Source organism: Bubalus kerabau, chromosome 1 (genome assembly GCF_029407905.1).
Source record: "Bubalus kerabau isolate K-KA32 ecotype Philippines breed swamp buffalo chromosome 1, PCC_UOA_SB_1v2, whole genome shotgun sequence".
NCBI lineage: Eukaryota > Metazoa > Chordata > Mammalia > Artiodactyla > Bovidae > Bubalus > Bubalus kerabau.
Window position 1 is genome coordinate 264,417,239 of NC_073624.1, and position 19,282 is coordinate 264,436,520.

The following is a 19,282-nucleotide window of genomic DNA, read 5'->3' on the forward strand; positions in this document are numbered from 1 at the left end:
AGTTTCCACATTTTTTAATGCACAAAAATTAAAATGAATCTGCAAGACACAGTGATTCGTAAATAAAACATGCTTCATTTTTGTGTTCCTATAAAATTTCCCTGAAGCAGATAATTTTCTGTGGAGAAACCAAATATATGTTATCTTTTCATATTTATATATGACTTAATACTATTTATTTACCTAACTAAAGTTTCATACCAGTTTAAATAACCCCATCTATTAATTCCTGTAATATACAACGAGTATTTTTGACTAATCCTGTTTTGTGTCGAGTCTCAGATTAAATGAAGTTTGTCAACTCATTTTGTAAAGTGAAAAAGGAGCAGAGTAATTTAAAACTAAGGTTGTTTGTTTAATCAACTAAGGTTGTGTTTTTTTTAACATAAGGGGCACTTTAAGAAATATGACAAGTGATCTCAAACAGACTGTGCTCCAAAACTTTACTCATAAGCTAAAATGACTTTCCAACCAGAAATGACTATCAGATGCCAAGCTAGCCTATATGCATCTAATCAATAATTATTAATCAAGTTGACTAACAATTGTTAATAATAGCAAATGGTAAGTAAAAATTCGCAGAAAATGCACTATACTTCTCAGAGATAAAAATAATGAAACACTTTTTGTGAATGCTAAATATTGATGTCAGGAAATAATTTTTAATGTACTCTAATTAAACTTACATATAAATTCTGTAAAGAAATTTCAGCCACTTCTTAGAATCAGGTAACACTGATTCACCTCCAAGTTTCTCTGCTTTAAGTATGTTGTTCAGCATCACTCTTCTTTACCAACTTGGATTAGATAACTATGTTTAAAACACTTCACACAGGTCTGGCATAAAGTCAGTTCTATAAATTATATGGTTAGACATGATTTGAGGCTCACAGTAACTGAGGAGCAATTTGAAGAGAAGGCAACAAATAGGATGAATATACAGCTATGCAAAAAAAGAGAGAATTACCTGAGATAGTATTAACTACAGTACTTTCTAATCTTATTTTCTAAAAAATCTGGGCTTGAAGTTCCTGGAGGCCAGAACTAGGCAATGGAGTCAAAAGGTTACTCCTTGATTATAGGCTTGGAGCAAAAGTTAGCCAAGTCCACAGTGTAGGTGAAAGTGACCTTGTGAAGCAGTACCAGCCCAGAAAGCAAGTGGAGAACAAGACTGACTGTAAACTCTGCTGCGATGAACACTGGGGTATGTGTGTCTCTTTCAATTCTGGTTTCCTAGGCGTGTATGCCCAGCAGTGGGATTGCTGAGTTGTATGGCAGTTCTATTTCAAGCTTTTTAAGGAATCTCCACACTGTTCTCCATAGTGGCTATACTAGTTTGCATTCCTACCAACAGTGTAAGAGGGTTCTCTTTTCTCTGTATCCCCTCCAGCATTTATTGTTTGTAGATTTTTTAATAGCAGCCATTCTGACCCGCATGAGATGGTACCTCATTGTGGTTTTGATTTGCATTTCTCTGATAATGAGTAATGTTGAGCATCTTTTCATGTGTTAGCCATCTGTGTGTTTGTATGTGTCTGTATGTTACACTGTTTACAATAGCCAGGACATAGAAGCCACCTAGATGTCCATCAGCAGACGAATGGATAAGAAAGCTGTGGTACATGTACACAATGGAATATTACTCAGCTATTCAAAGAATGCATTGAATCAGTTCTAATGAGGTGGATGAAACTGGAGCCTGTTTTACAGACTGAAGTAAGTCAGGAAAAAAAAAAAAACAAAACACCAATACAGTATATTAACGCATATATATGGAATTTAGAAAGATGGTAACAATGACCCTATATGCAAAACAGCACAAAACAAAGATTTAAAGAACAGACTTTTGGACTCTGGGAGAAGGCAAGGGTGGAATGATTTGGGAGAATAGCACTGAAACACGTATATTATCATATGTGAAACAGATTGCCAGTCCAGGTTCGATGCATGAGACAGGGTGCTCAGAGCTGGTGCACTGGGATGACCCTGAAGGATGGGATGGAGAGGGAGGTGGGAGGGGAGCTCGGGATGAGGGACACATGTACACCCATGGCTGACGCATGTCAGTGTATGGCAAAAACCACTACAATACTGTAAAATAATTACAGGCAAGAGTACTGGAGTGGGGTGCCATTGCCTTCTTTGGTAAAATAATTAGCCTCCAAATAAAAAAAAAAAAAGAACTGACTCGTAAACGTGTAAGCAGACGGATGAGTCCACTGTGAGGGTGAAGGCTAACACACCCTCGAGGAAGCAGGAGGGTGTGGGCATGGGGCTGCGTGGGCAGCCTCTTTAGCACAGCCTTGCCAAGTCTAAGGACCAGGCTGTTAAAAGCACAAATGGTTTGACAGCTGTGAGGACAGGAAGACATGGGCAGAGAATGGCAAGTGCTTAGTCTTATGAAAGAAAGAAGTAAAGGGCAGGGTCATCATTGCATTAATCCAGTGATTCACGAGCGTCAATGCCCCAAGATTAGAATTTCTTAGGCATGCCTTTAAAATGCAGAGTCCTAGCCCCCATCGTTAAAGATTCAGATTGAATAGGTCTCAATGATGATAATATTCAGCCAAATATAGGCATTCAAAAGATTAACCTGTGGAGTAAAATTTAATTACAGGATATTATCAATTTGTACTATCCCACAAAGTAACACTGTGAAGCTGATGGTTCAGAAAAGCTACATATATAAATTATACCACCCATTTTCACACAATAATTTATGTAAATAGATGAAACACTTTAAAACCAAAGATCCAAACCAAGTGACATACAGCTTCTTCAAACTAATATAAATGGCTTTTTGAAAAAATAAAATAGGAAACTATACTTTCAAGTCTTCAAATTTGAAATTCTGAAATTATATCTAAATTGATACTATAAAGAAAACAAGACACCATTTTTGCTTTTATTTAAGAAAAGTTCATCTTTTTAGCATAAATGAAGGAATTGCATGATCAGTTAAATATTGTCAGCATTATTTTTGAAAATTTTTCACACACTTTTTAAATGCAGCCTTACACTTGAGTGTTTTGAATTCTATAAACATATCCATTAGCAGTCTGTGTTGTGCTTGGTCACTCAGTCATGTCCAACTCTTTGCAGCCCCATGGAGGGTAGCCCACCAGGCTCCTCTGTCTATGGGGATTCTCCAGGCAAGAATACTGGAGTGGGCTGCCATGCCCTCCTATAGGGGATCTTGCCAACCCACGGATCAAACCCAGGTCTCCTACATTGCAGGCGGATTCTTTACTGTCTGAACAACCAAGGAAGCCCAATTAGCAGTCTAGGACTCACCTAACATTTATATTATACTTCTTCAATAGAACCCAAGATGAACCACTAGTAAAACAGATTATAAGATTATTTGGATATTGGATGAATTGGTCTGCTGAACTCTAGAATTCACAGAAGGAATTAAAACTTTTAATTTGTTTAACAAATAAAATTCTGCACTGTGCTAATCTCATTTTGCATATAATTTAGCAAATGGCTATTAAGGCTTTATTGTAAGGGATTACAAAAAAAAAGTCCTATTGTGCACCATGCAAGATACAGAAAATAATGATTCGCATTTTAACTAACGAACAACTAAGGGAATCATGGTTTTTCCTTTCATTATAGACTTCTCAAAATCAAAAAATGTTTTCAAATTAAAGTTATATTAAGAGTTTATGGAAAATCACATCCCTAGCTTAAGAACTTAAAGGTCTTTCCATTTTAAAAAGGAATGGATGATTATAACTATAGCTTTTTAAAATGTTGCTTTGGGGAAAAGTCTTCATTCTTTGTTTCATTCTTTCTAATAGCTTTTTCTTTGCCTGCTTACTATAAAATAAAGCACTGTTATTCTGAGGACAACTTCTGATTCAGTTCCAATGCTCTTGTATCTCCATGAGTTTTGGCATTGTTTACCAGCACCTGTGGGAAATCACAGACAGGAACATTAGTATTCTCTTTATTAACAATACCTATATCTAGAATCTTAGAAATGAAGTAAGCCATAGGGCAGTTGGCAACATCAAACTACACAACAAGAACTGACTCTGTGCAACCTTTCAGTCATTTTTGCTGAAATGGATTTCAAAGCTAACCTCACATAAGCACTATTTATTCAAATACTCAATAGTAGAGATGTTAACATTCTGATTGTTACCACTGACAGTGGCGCATGAAGTTACAGGTTTTGATTGGAGGCTTTTTTTACAACACTGTCACCTCTAAACCCATACCCCAAAGACCATTTTATGCACACGGCTGTCCAAATGACACTGCTCTCCTTTAAAACCACAGCTTAAGATCAAGCCTTGAGGTTCTAAGTTCCATTAAGAACCTTTCCATAATTTTCACCAATTCCACAAACTAGAAGCTTTGATTTCTGTTGCTCATTCGATTACTAACACATTTTTTGGTTGTTCATTTTCAAACACTGAGAAGGTCTCTGAGCTGTTGCTCTATTAGCAAGCTAACAAGTTAGCCTACCACAGTTTCACAAATATTGCCAGAAGACACAGGACATGTGGGTCAGAGGCAAATGTCTTCATCATTCAGGGTGTAGCAAACAACATGAGTATCATTATATCTGCATCCATTCCCCTCACCCTCTAAGTCTCACAGGGTGATGTGGATGGGTGCACATGGCTTCCCCCACACACAGTGAGTTGCATGACAAGAGGGGAACCCTGAGCCTAGGAGACTTGACTCTTTTATGATTGGCAGTAAACATGCCTACTCTGTGCTCTAGGGAGACATTTATCTCTTCTCCCAAGGTTGTAGGTGTTAAAAAAAAAAAAAAAGCTTCTCATTAGTTTTCATTGTTTTTAAAACTGTTGGCTGAAGTTGTAAGAATTTAGACCCAATACATGTCTTACATACTCTTTTTAAAAAGAATCCACACACACCTTAAACAGCTGCCCCTTAAACAGCATGTGGATTGGGGATGAAGACCCTCTATATGCTCAAAAATTCACATACAACTTATAGTCAGCCACCTGCGTAGGCCCTCCATAAATTCAACTAATCAAGGATCATGGAGTACTGTAGTAATTACTACTGAAAAAAATTTGAGTGTAAGGGGAACCACACCGTTTAAATATGCATTCAAGAGTCAACTGTATAGGTTTACATATTCAGAAACCAGAGCCATCCCATGATACCCGGAGCAGAAACTGTCATGTGCATTTCATAGCAAAGACAAGAAGAAGCAAACTGTTCCAAAGATAATATGAACATCCCATTAACTTCTGCTACTTCCAAACCTCTCTATTGCCTCCTCTGCACTGGTTATAAGAAATACTACAACCAGAACCCAGAACCTTCGTCTATCTTTTCTTATGCTACCTAGCACTTCAGAAGAGTGTATTTCCTACACGTTAAATCAGTGGTTCTCAACTAGCGGTGATGACACCTGAGGTATTATTTGGCAACGTCTAAAAGACATTTTCAGCTGCTGTAAGCTGGGTGGAGGACACTGCTACCGGCATCCAGCGGTCAGGGATGCTGGTTAGGCAACCTAGCCACTGGATGCAAAGCCCAGGACAAAGCAACACTCAGCCCTCATACAACAAAGGTCCACGATGAAATATTTTTAATAAAATCAGGGTCTTACATCAATGAGCTCGTAGTCATTTTTGGCATGTAAGTGTCTCAGAAGGTACCAACGTGCTGTTGAAACAATAGATTTGGGATACCCAGGCTGATACACAACTCTCTCCAAAAGTCGCCGTGTCTCTCTAGGAAAAAGATTCTCACTTTTAGTCCAAAGCATATAAACTAAGATACTTCATCTACTAGTCTCACACACACATATTATCTTTCTCATTCTTCTGCAGATGATGTGCTAATTACTTCATAAATTTTTTACACATGTAACAAAAAGGGTAATAATAATGGTTAACATTTATGAAATATTTATTATGTGCTATGCAGTAGTATGCCAAATGTTTTACACATATGGTCACGCTTAACGTTTACAACCTTGTAAGACTGGTTGCTGCTATTACTCTCATTTTGCAGATAAATAAGGCCCTTTCCAAAAAAAATGGGAAAATGACTAATTTTATGAGCGCTTCTGACTGCTCTATTTCTAATCCTCCTTGAAAGCAGGCAGAAAATAAATGATACAAAGATAATATACACTGGAACAATTAGAAATATTTGACATCTACAATAGAGGCTAAGTGTACAATATCAGGCTTTTAGCATATGCTTTTATGTATTAAACCTGTATAGTATGTGAACTTATGTAATAACAGGCTGATTTAGAGTTGTGTTCTTATTTTTTCTTTCCAGTTTTACTAATATTTATGACTCCAAAGACTTCTGTATGGGTAGAAATAACACAAATTGTGTTAACTTCAGAACTGCTGAACAAGAAGATTTTGTAAGTAGCAACTGGTTAGAAGGAGGAGCTAAAGAACTTGTTCTTAAGATGTGTTTACATAGGAATCAATAGTAAAGCAGTATGTTTATTTGAGCTGATTTTGGCTGCTGCTCAGAGATTACAGGAGGTTGGGGGTTAAGGCTCTCTAAGTCAGGAGATCCAACCAGTACATCCTAAAGGAAATCAGTCCTGAATATTCATTGGAAGGACTGATGCTGAAGCTGAAATTCCAACACTCTGGCCATCTGGTGTGAACAACTGACTCAATTGAAAAGACCCTGATTCTGGGAAAGATTGAAGGCAGGAGAAGAAGGGGATGACAGAGGACAAGATGGTTGGATAGTATCACCAATTCAATGGACACAAGTTTGAGTAAACTCCAGGAGTTGGCGATGGACAGGGAGGCCTAGTGTGCTGCAGTTCATGGGGTCGCAAAGAGTCGGACATGACTAAGCAACTGAACTGAACTGAAGTGATGTATACTGAGCTTCAGCAGAAAGAGTTCATTAGGAACTTCAAATTATAGCCTAAAACATTTCTTGGTGAAATCAGTCATATAAAAAAATGGCAAAATAAATATATAACAGAAATGAAGATAGGACTGCTAATTAGTCATGGGTCTTTAACTCTTCCTTCACTATTTCGTGGTGTTGATGTGACCTTTGCCACATATTTGTGTGTTAAGCTCTATGTCTACAATGCCTAATTCTGTTCCAGTAATATATGCTCCTAAACTACTGTTTTACTTATGCTTTGTATTATGTGTGATATCCATTAGACTAGATATTATTCTCAGAATTTCAAAATATTCTTGCCTGTTTTTTCATCCATATAACACTTAAGTGATTTTCTTCAAATTTATTTCTGACCTCATCCCCCCTTCCAAAGAAAAGACTGCTAAAATTTCTACATTTAATTCTGTGAAGTGTCTGGATTTTCTAGGTATTAAAAACCACATTGTTTATAATGTCTCTGCCTTTTTAATATTTATTACTTTTTTCATAGCTTATTGTGCTTTGCAAGAACTTATGTCAATCTAGCTTTGAACTTGAGCCTTTTGGATTTTGCTTGTTACTAGAATCCACATACACTGTTATCTCATCCTAAAACACTTAAGACCAAAAATACCAAGGCCTTCTTCACTTGAAAGGCTATCATGCAAATCTCTCATATTCTATTATCTGTGCACCAAATTACTTTTTAAAAAAAATTGTAAGACTTTCTTTTCTTCCTTATTGGCTTACCAGAATCAGCCTTTCCAACGTAGAAATATATACATGAATAACATCAAAGTTTGTTAAATTCATTCTAAACTTTTGTTTCCCAGAAGGAGTAAAAGTGAAGAAACATTTTAAGAAAAAAATGAACAAAGATTCTTTATACCTTGCTCCCATTTTGCGTTTGAATTGTAACAAAGCTTGTAAAAGGACAGCCAGTGGACAAAAGCAAAGTTTCAGGGCCTCAGCTGTAGCTTCTTGAACCAAGGACGGCCAGTGATCATTGGAAACATTAGCCTATAAAAATAAACACAAATATTAAATCATTGCGCTCATTTAACATGCTAGGAAGGTAATGCTCAAAATCCTTCAAGCTAGGCTTCAGCAGTACATCCAGAACTTCCAGATGTAAGTTTGGTTTAGAAAAGGCCAGGAATCAAACAGCCACCATCCGCTGGATCACGGAGAAAGCAAGGGAATTCCAGAAAAACATCGACTTCTGCTTCATTGACTAAAGTTTTTGACTATGTGGATCACAACAAACTATGGGAAATTCTTAAAGAGATGGGAATACCAGACCACCTTATTTGCCTCCTGAGAAACCTGTATGCAGGTCAAGAAGCATCAGTTACAACTGGACATGCAGCAATGGACTGGTTCAAAATTGGGAAAGGAGTACATTAAGGCTGTATATTGTCACCCTGCTTATTAACTTATATGCAGAGTACATTATGCGAAATCCCAGGCTGGATGAGTCACAAACTAGAATCAAAATTGACAGGAGAAATACCAATAACCTCAGATATGCAGACAACACGACCCTTATGGTAGAAAGCAAAGAGGAACTAAAGAGCCTCTTTATGAAAGTGAAAGAGGAGAGTGAAAAAGCTGAAAAAGCTTAAAACTCAACATTCAAAAAACTAAGATCATAGCATCCAGTCCCATCATCTCAAGGCAAACAGATAGGGTAAAAGTGGAAACAGGGACAGATTTTATTTTCTTGGGCTCCAAAATCCCTATGGATGGTGACTGCAGTTATGAAATTCAGACACTTGCTCCTTGAAAAGAAAGCTATCACAAACCTAGATAGCATATTAAAAAGCAGAGACATTACTTTCCCAACAAAGGTCCGTATAGTCACAATTATGGTTTTCCCAGTAGTCATGTATAGATGTGAGGGCCAGACCATAAAGAAGGCTAAGTTCCAAAGAATGGATGCTTTCAAATTGTGGAGCTGGAGAAGACTCTTGAGACCCCCTTGGACAGCAAGGAGATCAAATCAGTCAGTCCTAAAGGAAATCAACCCTGGATATTCACTGGAAGGACTGATGCTGAAGCTCCAATATTTTGCCCACCTGATGCGAAGAGCTGACTTACTGGAAAAGACCCTGATGCTGGGTAAGACTGAGGACAGGAGAAGAATGGGGCATGATAGAACAGAGGATGATAAGGTTGGATGGCATCACCAACTCAATGGACATGAGTTTGAGCAAACTCCGGGAGGTAATGAAGGACAGGGATGCATGGCGTCTCAAAGAGTTACACATGACTTAGAGACTAAACAACATTAAATCATTAGACATTTGACATGTTTACTTTAAAAAATACAATCAGCTCTTACTTGTTGAGTGTCCAAGTTGCCATTTAATGCTGTAGGGGGTGAAATACTACAAAATTATTAAGAACTGATTCCTGACCTTAGGGAACTACAAAACAAGGCTGACAGGGATTAAGGAAAGATTCAAAAAGGAGATACCATTTTTAAAACACTAAAATATTTGCTAAAAGAAAAAACACTATTCTATAGGTGAATGAAATCTATCAATTACTAAGCTCCTGGTCTACCAAATATATAAATGATAAAGTAATGGTAATGATAAAGTTCCACATTTCAAAAATTATCTAAGGAGAGAAGAAAGCCAAAAGTGAAATACGTTAACAAAATCCCAATACAGGAAAAAAGTGCAAAGCCAATTAGAGATAAATAAGTCTGAAAGAGATGGGAATACCAGACCACCTGACCTGCCTCTTGAGAAACCTGTATGCAGGTCAGGAAACAACAGCTAGAACTGGACATGGAACAACAGACTGGTTCCAAATAGGAAAAAGAGTACGTCAAGGCTGTATATTGTCACCCTGCATATTTAATTTATATGCAGAGTACATCATGAGAAACCCTGGGCTGGAGAAAGCACAAGCTGGAATCAAGATTGCCGGGAGAAATATCAATAACCTCAGACGTGCAGATGATAGCACCCTTATGGCAGAAAGTGAAGAAGAACTAAAGAGCCTCTTGATGAAAGTGAAACTGGAGAGTGAAAAAGTTGGCTTAAAGCTCAACATTCAGAAAACTAAAATCATGGCATCTGGTCCCATCACTTTATGGCAAATAGATAGGGAAACAGTGGCTGACTTTATTTTTCTGGGCTCCAAAATCACTGCAGATGGTGACTGCAGCCATGAAATTAAAAGATGCTTACTCCTTGGAAGGAAAGTTATGACCAACCTAGACAGCATATTCAAAAGCAGAGAATGGGGAACACGTGTACACCTGTGGCAGATTCATGTTGATTTATGGCAAAACCAATACAATATTGTAAAGTAATTAACCTCCAATTAAAATAAATAAATTTATATTTAAAAAAAAAATAAATAAAAATAAAATAAAATAAAAAGCAGAGACATCACTTTGCCAACAAAGGTCCATCTAGTCAAGGCTATGGTTTTTCCAGTGGTCATGTATGGATGTGAGAGTTGGACTATAAAGAAAGCTGAGTGCCAAAGAATTGATGCTTTTGAACTGTGGTATTGGAAAAGACTCTTGAGAGTCCTTGGACTGCAAGGAGATCCAACCAGTCCATCCTAAAGGAGATCAGTCCTGGGTGTTCATTGGTAAGACTGATGTTGAAACTGAAACTCCAATATTTTGGCCACCTGATGCGAAGAACTGACTCATTTGAAAAGACCCTGATGCTGGGAAAGATTGAGGGCAGGAGGAGAAGGGGATGACAGAGGATGAGATGGTTGGATGGCATCACCAACTCAATGGACATGGGTTTAGGTGGACTCCGGGAGTTGGTGATGGGCAGGGAGGCCTGGCGTGCTGCGGTTCATGGGGTCACAAAGAGTCAGACATGACTGAGTGACTGAACTGAACTGAACTGAAATCAAAGTCAACTATTTTGAAAATTTTATTCAGAATTTCATTATATGGGGGAAAAATGATAAGATTACTTCAGTTGCAAAGTTTAGCTTCTTATAGTATGTACTGAGTACAAAAATAACATAGATAAGTATTTCCTAAGAAACAGTAACTAAAAATAAAATGGTGAACACTCTACTGAATTATACAAGAAGAAAAATATGCATTTAAAATCTTTTGTTAAAAACCTCAAATTGTAACCAAGATTTCCTAATAACAGGTGTCTAGAATATACATTTTAATAAAGTCAATATAATAAGTGAATACATTGTTGTAGTTCAGTTGCCCAATCGTGTCCGACTTTTTGCGACCCCCATGCTCTGTAGTTCCTTTCAAATAATAAAATTATTCTTTTCAAATGTTAGAGCAATGAACTCTGAGTTCAGTACAGCCAACAGTAATTTGTATAATCAAGGAAGAGGAAGTCATAGGGATAATGAATTTGAAAATAGAGACCAGAGGTTGTGAGACATCTTCCATAAAGATGGGAGCAATGACAACTTGCTCCCACCTGGCAAAGAATGTAAGGCAAAGCCCATACTAATAAAATTATTCCTAGTACATTTTTTAAAAAGCCAATAGTACAAAACTCTCAGTGGGTGGTTTTACAATGCACTGTCTAAATTCCAAGAATTCATATAAAGTATTTTGTAAAGTTAGTGCATGTATGGGCTGGCCAAAAAATTCATTTGTTTTTTTTATGTTATGAAAAAATCCAAATGAACGTTTGGGTCAACCCAATATTATTATATAATATTTTCTATATGTGCATACTGTGCATGCTTAGTTGCTGTTGTGGCCGACTCTTTTTGAGACCCTATGGATTGGAGCCCACCAGGCTCCTCTGTCCGTGGGTTTTCCCAGCAAGGATACTGGAGTGGGTTGCCATTTCCTTCTCCAGGGGATCTTCCTAACTCAGGGATCAAACCTGCATCTCTTGCACTGGCAGGCAGATTCTCTACTGCTAAATAACTAGGGAAGCCCTTCTATATGTAACCAGTATATTAAACAATGTGATTGGAATAAACTTAAAAATATATATACATAGATTTATTTCCCTGCACCAGGTCTTACTTGCCGCATGCAGGATCTCCGATCTTGAGTTCTGGCGTGTGAACCCTTAGTTGCAGCGTGTGGGATCTAGTTCTCTGAGCAGAGATGCAACCCATATCCCCTGCTGTGGGGGCATGAAGTCTTCGCCACCGGACCACCAGGGAAGTCCCTAGGATGCACTTACTTATGTTTCCCATTATGGTTTTAAACTTATTATATGAGGGAGACTTTTCCTTATACAATAAGGATGTAAATTACAGTAGGTCCCATGACTCTGAAGAACTATACACAGAAAAAGTGAAAGTAAGAGTAAAGTCACTCAGTTGTGTCCAACTCTTTTCGACCCCATGGACTGACTCCTCTGTCCATGAGATACACAGAAGAACTATACAAAAAAGGTCTTAATGACCCAGATAACCACGATGGTTTGATCATTCACCTAGAGCCAGAAATCATGGAGTGTGAAGTCAAGTGGGCTTTAGGCGGCATCACAAGGAACAAAGCTAGTGGAGGTGATGGAATTCCAGCTGAGCTATTTCAAATCCTCAAAGATGATGCTGTGAAAGTGCTACACGCAATATGCCAGCAAATTTGGAAAATCAGCAGTGGCTACAGGACTGGAAATGGTCAGTTTTCATTCCAATCCCAAAGAAAGGCATTGCCAAAGAATGCTCACACTACTGCACAATTGCACTCATCTCACACAGTAGCAAAGTAATGTTGAAAATTCTTCAGAGAGGCTTCAACAGTATGTGAACCAAGAACTTCCAGATGTTCAAGCTGGATTTAGAAAAGGCAGAGGAACCAGAGATCAAATTGTCAACATCCACTGGGTCACAGAAAAAGCAAGAGAACTGCAGAAAAAACCCACTTCTGCTTCATTGACTACACTAAAGCTTTTGACCATGTGGATCACAACAAACTGGAAAATTCTTAAAGAGATGGGAATACCAGATCACCTCACCTGTCTCCTGATAAATCTGTATGCAGGTCAAGAAGCAACAGTTAGAACCGGACATGGAACAATGGACTGGGGTTCCAATTTGGGAAAAGAGTACATCAAGGCTGTATATTGTCACCCTGATTATTCAACTTATATGCAGAGTACATCATGCGAAATGCCAGACTGGATGAAGTGCAAGCTAGAATCAAGATTTCAGGGAGAAATATCAATAACCTCAGATATGCAGATGACACCACCCTTATGGCAGAAAGCAAAGAGGAACTAAAGAACCTCTTGATGAAAGTGAAAGAGGAGAGTGAAAAAGCTGGCTTAAAACTCAACATTCAAAAAATGAAGATCATGGCATCCAGTCCCATCACTTCATGGCAAATAGATGGGGAAAAACTGGAAACAGTGACAGACTTCATCGACTTGGGCTCCAAAATCACTGCAGATGGTGACTGCAACTATGAAATTAAAAGATGCCTGCTCCTTGGAAGAAATGCTATGACAAACCTAGACAGCATGTTAAAAAGCGGAGACATTACTTTGCCAACAAAGGTCCGTCTGGTCAAAGCTATGGTTTTTCCAGGAGTCATGTATGGATGTGACAGTTGGACCATAAAGAAGGTTGGGCACTGAAGAATTGATGCTTTTGAATTGTGGTGTTGGAGAATACTCTTGAGAGTCCCTTGGACTGCAAGGAGATCCAACCAGTCCATCCTAAAGGAAATCAATCCTGAATATTCATTGGAAGGACTGATGCTGACGCTGAAGCTCTAATACTGTGGCCACCTGATGCAAAGAACTGACTCATTGGAAAAGACCCTGATGCTGGTAAAGACTGAAGGCAGGAGAAGGGGACAACAGAGGATGGGATGGTTGGATGGCATCACCGACTCAATGGACATGAGTTTAAGCAAGCTCCGGGAGATGGTAAAGGACAGGGATGCCTGGCGTGCTGCAGTTCATGGGGTCGCAAAGAGTTGGTCATGACTGAGTGACTGAAAAAGAAACATGATTCTGACATCCATTCAGAGTCTTAATTAGAAAGTTCTCTTCTTTTTAAAACTTCAATCTTCATACAAAGATAATATTTACACCCTACTCCCATCTCCTTAGCTCTTAGTTAGGGTGTGCTTACAGGCAGCAGCACATGGCTTGTTCCTCTGCCCAGCACTCCCACCTTTTCTTGCTAATTGTAGTTTCTGGCCTCAACTGAAACATCAGAAGTTTGGTGGGTGTCATTGTAAGGTGATGGCTTCCCTGGTGGGTCAGATGGTGAAGAATCTGACTGCAATGCAGAAGAGCAGGGTTCAATCCCTGGGTTGGGAAGATCCCCTGGAGAAGCAAATGGCAACCTACTCCAGTATTCTTGCCTGGACAATTCCATGGACAGAGGGAACTGGAAGGCTATAATGCATGGGATCACAAGGAGTTGGACACGACTGAGCGACTTTAAGAGTTCCTTCTCAATTGTATGGTGATGTCTGATTCCTTAGGCCTGATAGACAGTTAAAGATCTTTGTCTCTTCATCTGGATTTTGTTGGTTTTATCAGAGACTCCCAGCTTTGTGGGTAGTCTCTTTACTGCAGAACCAGCTTTGAAATCTGTGGGGCTCAATATAAAATATAAAACATGCAGGGTCCTTTGTTAAAAAATGATTAAACATGTCAACACGGTGACTACAGAGCACTAAACCCCGTGGGAGGCAGGATGCACAATTCCACTAAGCTGGGTGGATGCACTCTGTTCCACTTCCTCTCTTCACATGCTCTGGCAATCTGGAGACCTCCAGCTTCCTTTCTGCTGAGATTCCATCACTCCTCTAGGTGGCTCTGCATGTCAGGACCTAAGATAATTCCAATGCCAGTCCACCAGCTCAGGTGGCATCATCCATTCTTGGATCGAATGAACTCCAGGAGTGCTGCCCACCTCACACTGCAGCAACTCTTTAGTAAGATGGAGGGCATCTTGTAGCCAAACGTGCATTCCTAACTATCTGGGATTCACCCACTGCTGACCACTCTCCCAGAAGCAGGCAGTCACGTTCCAAACCATGACCAACTCTCTTCCCAGCAGGTGGAGAGCTGCAGTTTTCAAGGCACGCATCAGACACCTGTCCATATGCTTCTGGACACGTGCCTGCAGGACCTCTGAGGCCACACATCACAGCCTCGCTCTCTCTGGTGGCACCACCTTTTTCGCCTGGGGGGCACCTGTGTGTGTGTGGGAATGTGCCAGGGAGATGATGAGGAGGCAACAGCTTTCTCCAGAAAGATTTCTTCACAGTCCTCCAACTCTACTCTCCTAATCTTTGTATAGCTTCCTTACGGGTTAAGTCTTCTACCTGCTTCAGAAATCTGTATCTTGATTTGCTATCTCTCTTTGGAATCTAAGATATTTAATATCTTAGCAGAACCTTTCAGTTTAATAATATATTCATATATTATCACACATATCATATACACATCCTCCATACACTGCCAGCTATTTACCAGAGAAATACGACATCTCCTTACAATAACTGCTGGGTATCAAATCTTATAACAAGCAAATCAAATGTGAACAGCGCTTTGAAGTTTACAAAGGCATTTGTGTTACTTCATTTGATATTCCTAACAACCTTAGGCAAAGTAGTTATTACCATCTCCACTATTACCAAAAAAGTTAGGAGGGGAGTTCTAGACAGCTTAATTGGCTGAAGTTTTCACAGGCAGAACCACAGCTCCTGGAGAAAACACTGTGTGTGGTGGCAGCAGTGGTGGGGGTGGAGGCAGGTACACACGGGTATTACTAAACTGTAATCCAATCTCGTCATCTGAAAAATAGGATTCTTATGAATATTAATGAAGTTGATACATATAAAGCACTACAACAGAACCTAGCAGAGGCTAAGTGTTCTGTATGTTTGCTATTATTATTGTTGTTTTTATTTTATTCCAGGTCAGATTTAATTTCCCAGCATGAAGAACAAACAAAAAAACACATCACTAAATAATTCTTATTAACGAAAAAATTAATAAGTTAGACTAAAAGGGCTAAATAATAAGTTAGACTAAAAGGGCTAAAAAAGAGTAAAAGGGCTAAAACAAAAAATAAGTTAGACTTCTCCACACATTCAGGAACAGTTATAGATGTCACATGTTGCTTCCACAGCCCACCAGCTACCAGCGTCACAGAGACTTTTGTTAAACATAAATATGGGACAAACAAAATAACATCTTCAGTGGCCCACAACTACCATTAACCACCATTTCTTTCCAGCCAAATTATCTCAAATTTGACCACCACTATAACCCACCCATTCATTCAAAACTACTGGTGGAAGAGCCCCTATGTGTTAGGCAGAGCATAAAGCAAAACAGAAAGAAGAGCAAAACACGGCCCCAACCTAAGGAGCTCTGAAATGTGCCCCAGAGTAAAGCACCAAAGCTAAACACACTTCCTAAATCTTGTATTTTTTTGCTAAAATGCCCAGTGAAAGCAAGTAAATAAAGTTGGCAATGGACTACTATGGCATAAGCAATAGTTCATTCAGTCCTGTCTAGGAAAATTTTTTTTAAATGACACTTATCTTTTAATTACAGAAGTAATATGCTTATGATAAACAATTAAAACACTAGCCAAGGATAGAAAATGAAAAATTCTCCTCCACCATTCCTTAAAGACATCTAATACCATTCTCCAAAGTAACTACCATTGTTTCTTTTGTGTCTTTTCATATCTTTCTATGTGTCTTTTAACATGCACATGTACACAGTGTCTTTACAGATAAACATTCTCAAAACTATATACTATACATATATACACTCAAATAGGATATCATATACACTTTTCTGGAGTTTCCTCCTCCAGACACCTACTTAAATATTTACCTAGAAGAGTTTATAAGACCTCTAGATTAACACACCTAACTTGGTATCAGAAAATATATCAAGTCAAAAATTACTAGGAATCCCTCTTACAGAACATCAAATTGAACTGAGAAATGACTGAAATGCATCTTTGTCACTAACAGGTAGCTGGGTTAATTCTAACTTAAGTCACCAAGAAACAAAAATATATATTCTGTCATAATTCAACTTTTTAAGTTGCAATCTTTGTTTTTTCCTCCTAAATGATGGCAATGTCCTGCTAGAGTCTATGAGTTTATGTTATGTTACTTTATTTCCATCAACGTCTATAAGGAGCCCACAGAAGGTGATGAAACGATATGAACTGAATGGAATATCACTATGTAAAAAGCTTTTATCTTAAAGAAAAATAAAAGAAGCAGTTTCCCACATCATAACTATAACGAGGTCTTACCATGCAGACTTCCAACGCAAGCAGTGCTAGCCTCAGCAGGCTTGAGAGCTTCCCACTCCAGCTGCCCTGCTGGGATGCTACTTGCAGGCTCTTCCTGTAACACATCTCTGCAGCACCCATCATTCCTTGGGACTGATATATGTGTGCCAGCCACTGAGGAGTAGCAAGAGAAAAGGACCCACAAGATTTTAGTTTACTGCACAGTCTACTTCCAACAAATTCAATAAACTTTGGAGTTAAAAATTTTAATTTAATTATTGATGAATTTTGTGCCCCCAAAACAAAAATCACAGGTTAAGAAAGGGGACAGCCCCATATAACCCAGCAATCCTACTACTGGGCATATACCCTGAGAAAACCGTAATTCAAAACAACACGTGTACTCCAATGTTCATTGCAGCACAATTTACAGGACCCAGGACATGGAAGCAACCTAGATGTCTATCAGCAGATGAATGGATAAAGAAGTCGTGGTACATACATACAATGGAATATTACTCAGCCATAAAAGGGAAGGAATTTGAGTCAGTTCTAGTGAGGTGGATGAACCTATAGTCTGTTAGAGTAAAATAAGTCAGAAAGAGAAAAATAAATATTGTGGAATTGAGAAAAATGGTACTGTTGAACCAATTTGCAGGGCAGGAATAGAGAAGAGACTTATGAACATGGTGGGGCAGAGGGAAGGAGAGAGTGGGATGAACTGAGAAAGCAGCACTGCAGCATATATATTACCATATGTAAACTAGACAGCTAGTGGGAAGTTGCTGTGTAACACAGGAAGCTCAACCTGGTGCTCTGTGACAACCTAGAAGGCTGGGATGAGTTGGGAAGTGGGAGGGAGGTTCAAGAGAGAGAGGACATATGTATTGCCACCTTGCGCATTCCATTAGCAACAGCATACTGGCCATATCTAGTCTGAAGTCTTAAAAAGTCTCTCAAGATAGCAAGTCAGGAACAAAATCAAAACACACAATGATTGTTCATATGTGACAGATATATCATGTAAACACTAACCAAAAGTTAGCATAACTGTATTAATTCCCAACAAAGTAGACTTCAAGACAAGAGATGTTAAGAGATAAACTGGACTGTTTCATAATGATGAAAGAGTCAATCAAAGGAAGATATAACATTTCTACATTTTTATATCCCAATCACATAGAATTTATGAAGCAAAAATAGAAATTTAAGAAGAAATAGACAAATTCAGAATCTGAATTGGAGATTTCAACACACTTATCACAGCAATGATAACAGAAACAGACAAATAAATAAATAAATAAATGAATAAGGATATAGAAGATTTAAACATAATTAACCAGCTTGACTTAAATGACATGTTTAAGAAATTGAGATACTCTGTACAAATTTCTTGCAACTCACAAATGCTAAGGAAACAAGAAATCTTAAAAGTCCTATATGTATTAAAGAAATTTAACACGGAATTTAAAAAGATACAAACTTTCCCATAAAGGAAATTCTTGGTCTGAATAGCTTCAATAGTGAATTCTTCCAAACATTGAGGAAATAAATGTCCTTACATTTATTTTTATAATTATACATAATTTCTATAATAATTTCTATATAATAATAATAAATATATTACTGTATAATAATTATTATTATAACACAAACTCTTTCAGAAAAATAAAGAAAAATGGAATAATAACAGAGATAGCAAAACCTACCAATGACCTTATGAGACTGAAAAATTACAGGCCAATCTCTCTCATGAATATAGGTATTCACATTGTAAACAAATATTTAACAAGCTGACTCTAGCAATATATAAAAGGAACAATACATCATGACCAAGCAGGGCTTCTTCTAAGAACGAAAGGTTGGTTTAATATTCAAAAATCCATGCAATCTACCATATTAACAGAATAAAGAAAAAGAACCATTCTCACAGATGGCCCCCCAAAATCTACTCATTCATGATAAAAAAACAAATCTCTCTTGACAAACTCAGAAAAGCATTTCCTTAATGTAAAAGATAAATTGGACAGCCATTTTAGAATCTGTTGCATGCATGAATGCTGAGTTGCTTCCGTGGTGTCCAACTCTTTGCAATCCTATGGACTGTAGCCTAGCAGGCCCCTCTGTGCACGGGATTCTCCAGGCAAGAACACTGGAGTGGGTTGCCATGCCCCTCTCCAGGGGATCTTTCCAACCC

The 19,282-nt window shown here is 38.3% G+C and overlaps 1 protein-coding gene across 5 annotated transcripts in view; it reads right to left on the bottom strand.

Moving 5' to 3' along the window:
* Window positions 1–2,884: 2,884 nt before the first annotated feature.
* The window catches only part of SKIC3 (SKI3 subunit of superkiller complex), a 129,855-nt gene continuing 113,457 nt past the window's right edge, over window positions 2,885–19,282 (bottom strand). For all 5 annotated transcript variants that reach the window (XM_055565100.1, XM_055565075.1, XM_055565065.1 and 2 more), the window contains 4 exons: window positions 17,107–17,259; window positions 7,763–7,893; window positions 5,606–5,729; window positions 2,885–3,918 (listed from right to left, as the gene is read on the bottom strand). In XM_055565100.1, the coding sequence (XP_055421075.1) occupies window positions 3,844–3,918; window positions 5,606–5,729; window positions 7,763–7,893; window positions 17,107–17,259 (483 nt within the window). In that variant the 3' untranslated portion in view covers window positions 2,885–3,843. The remainder of the gene's footprint in view (window positions 3,919–5,605; window positions 5,730–7,762; window positions 7,894–17,106; window positions 17,260–19,282) is intronic.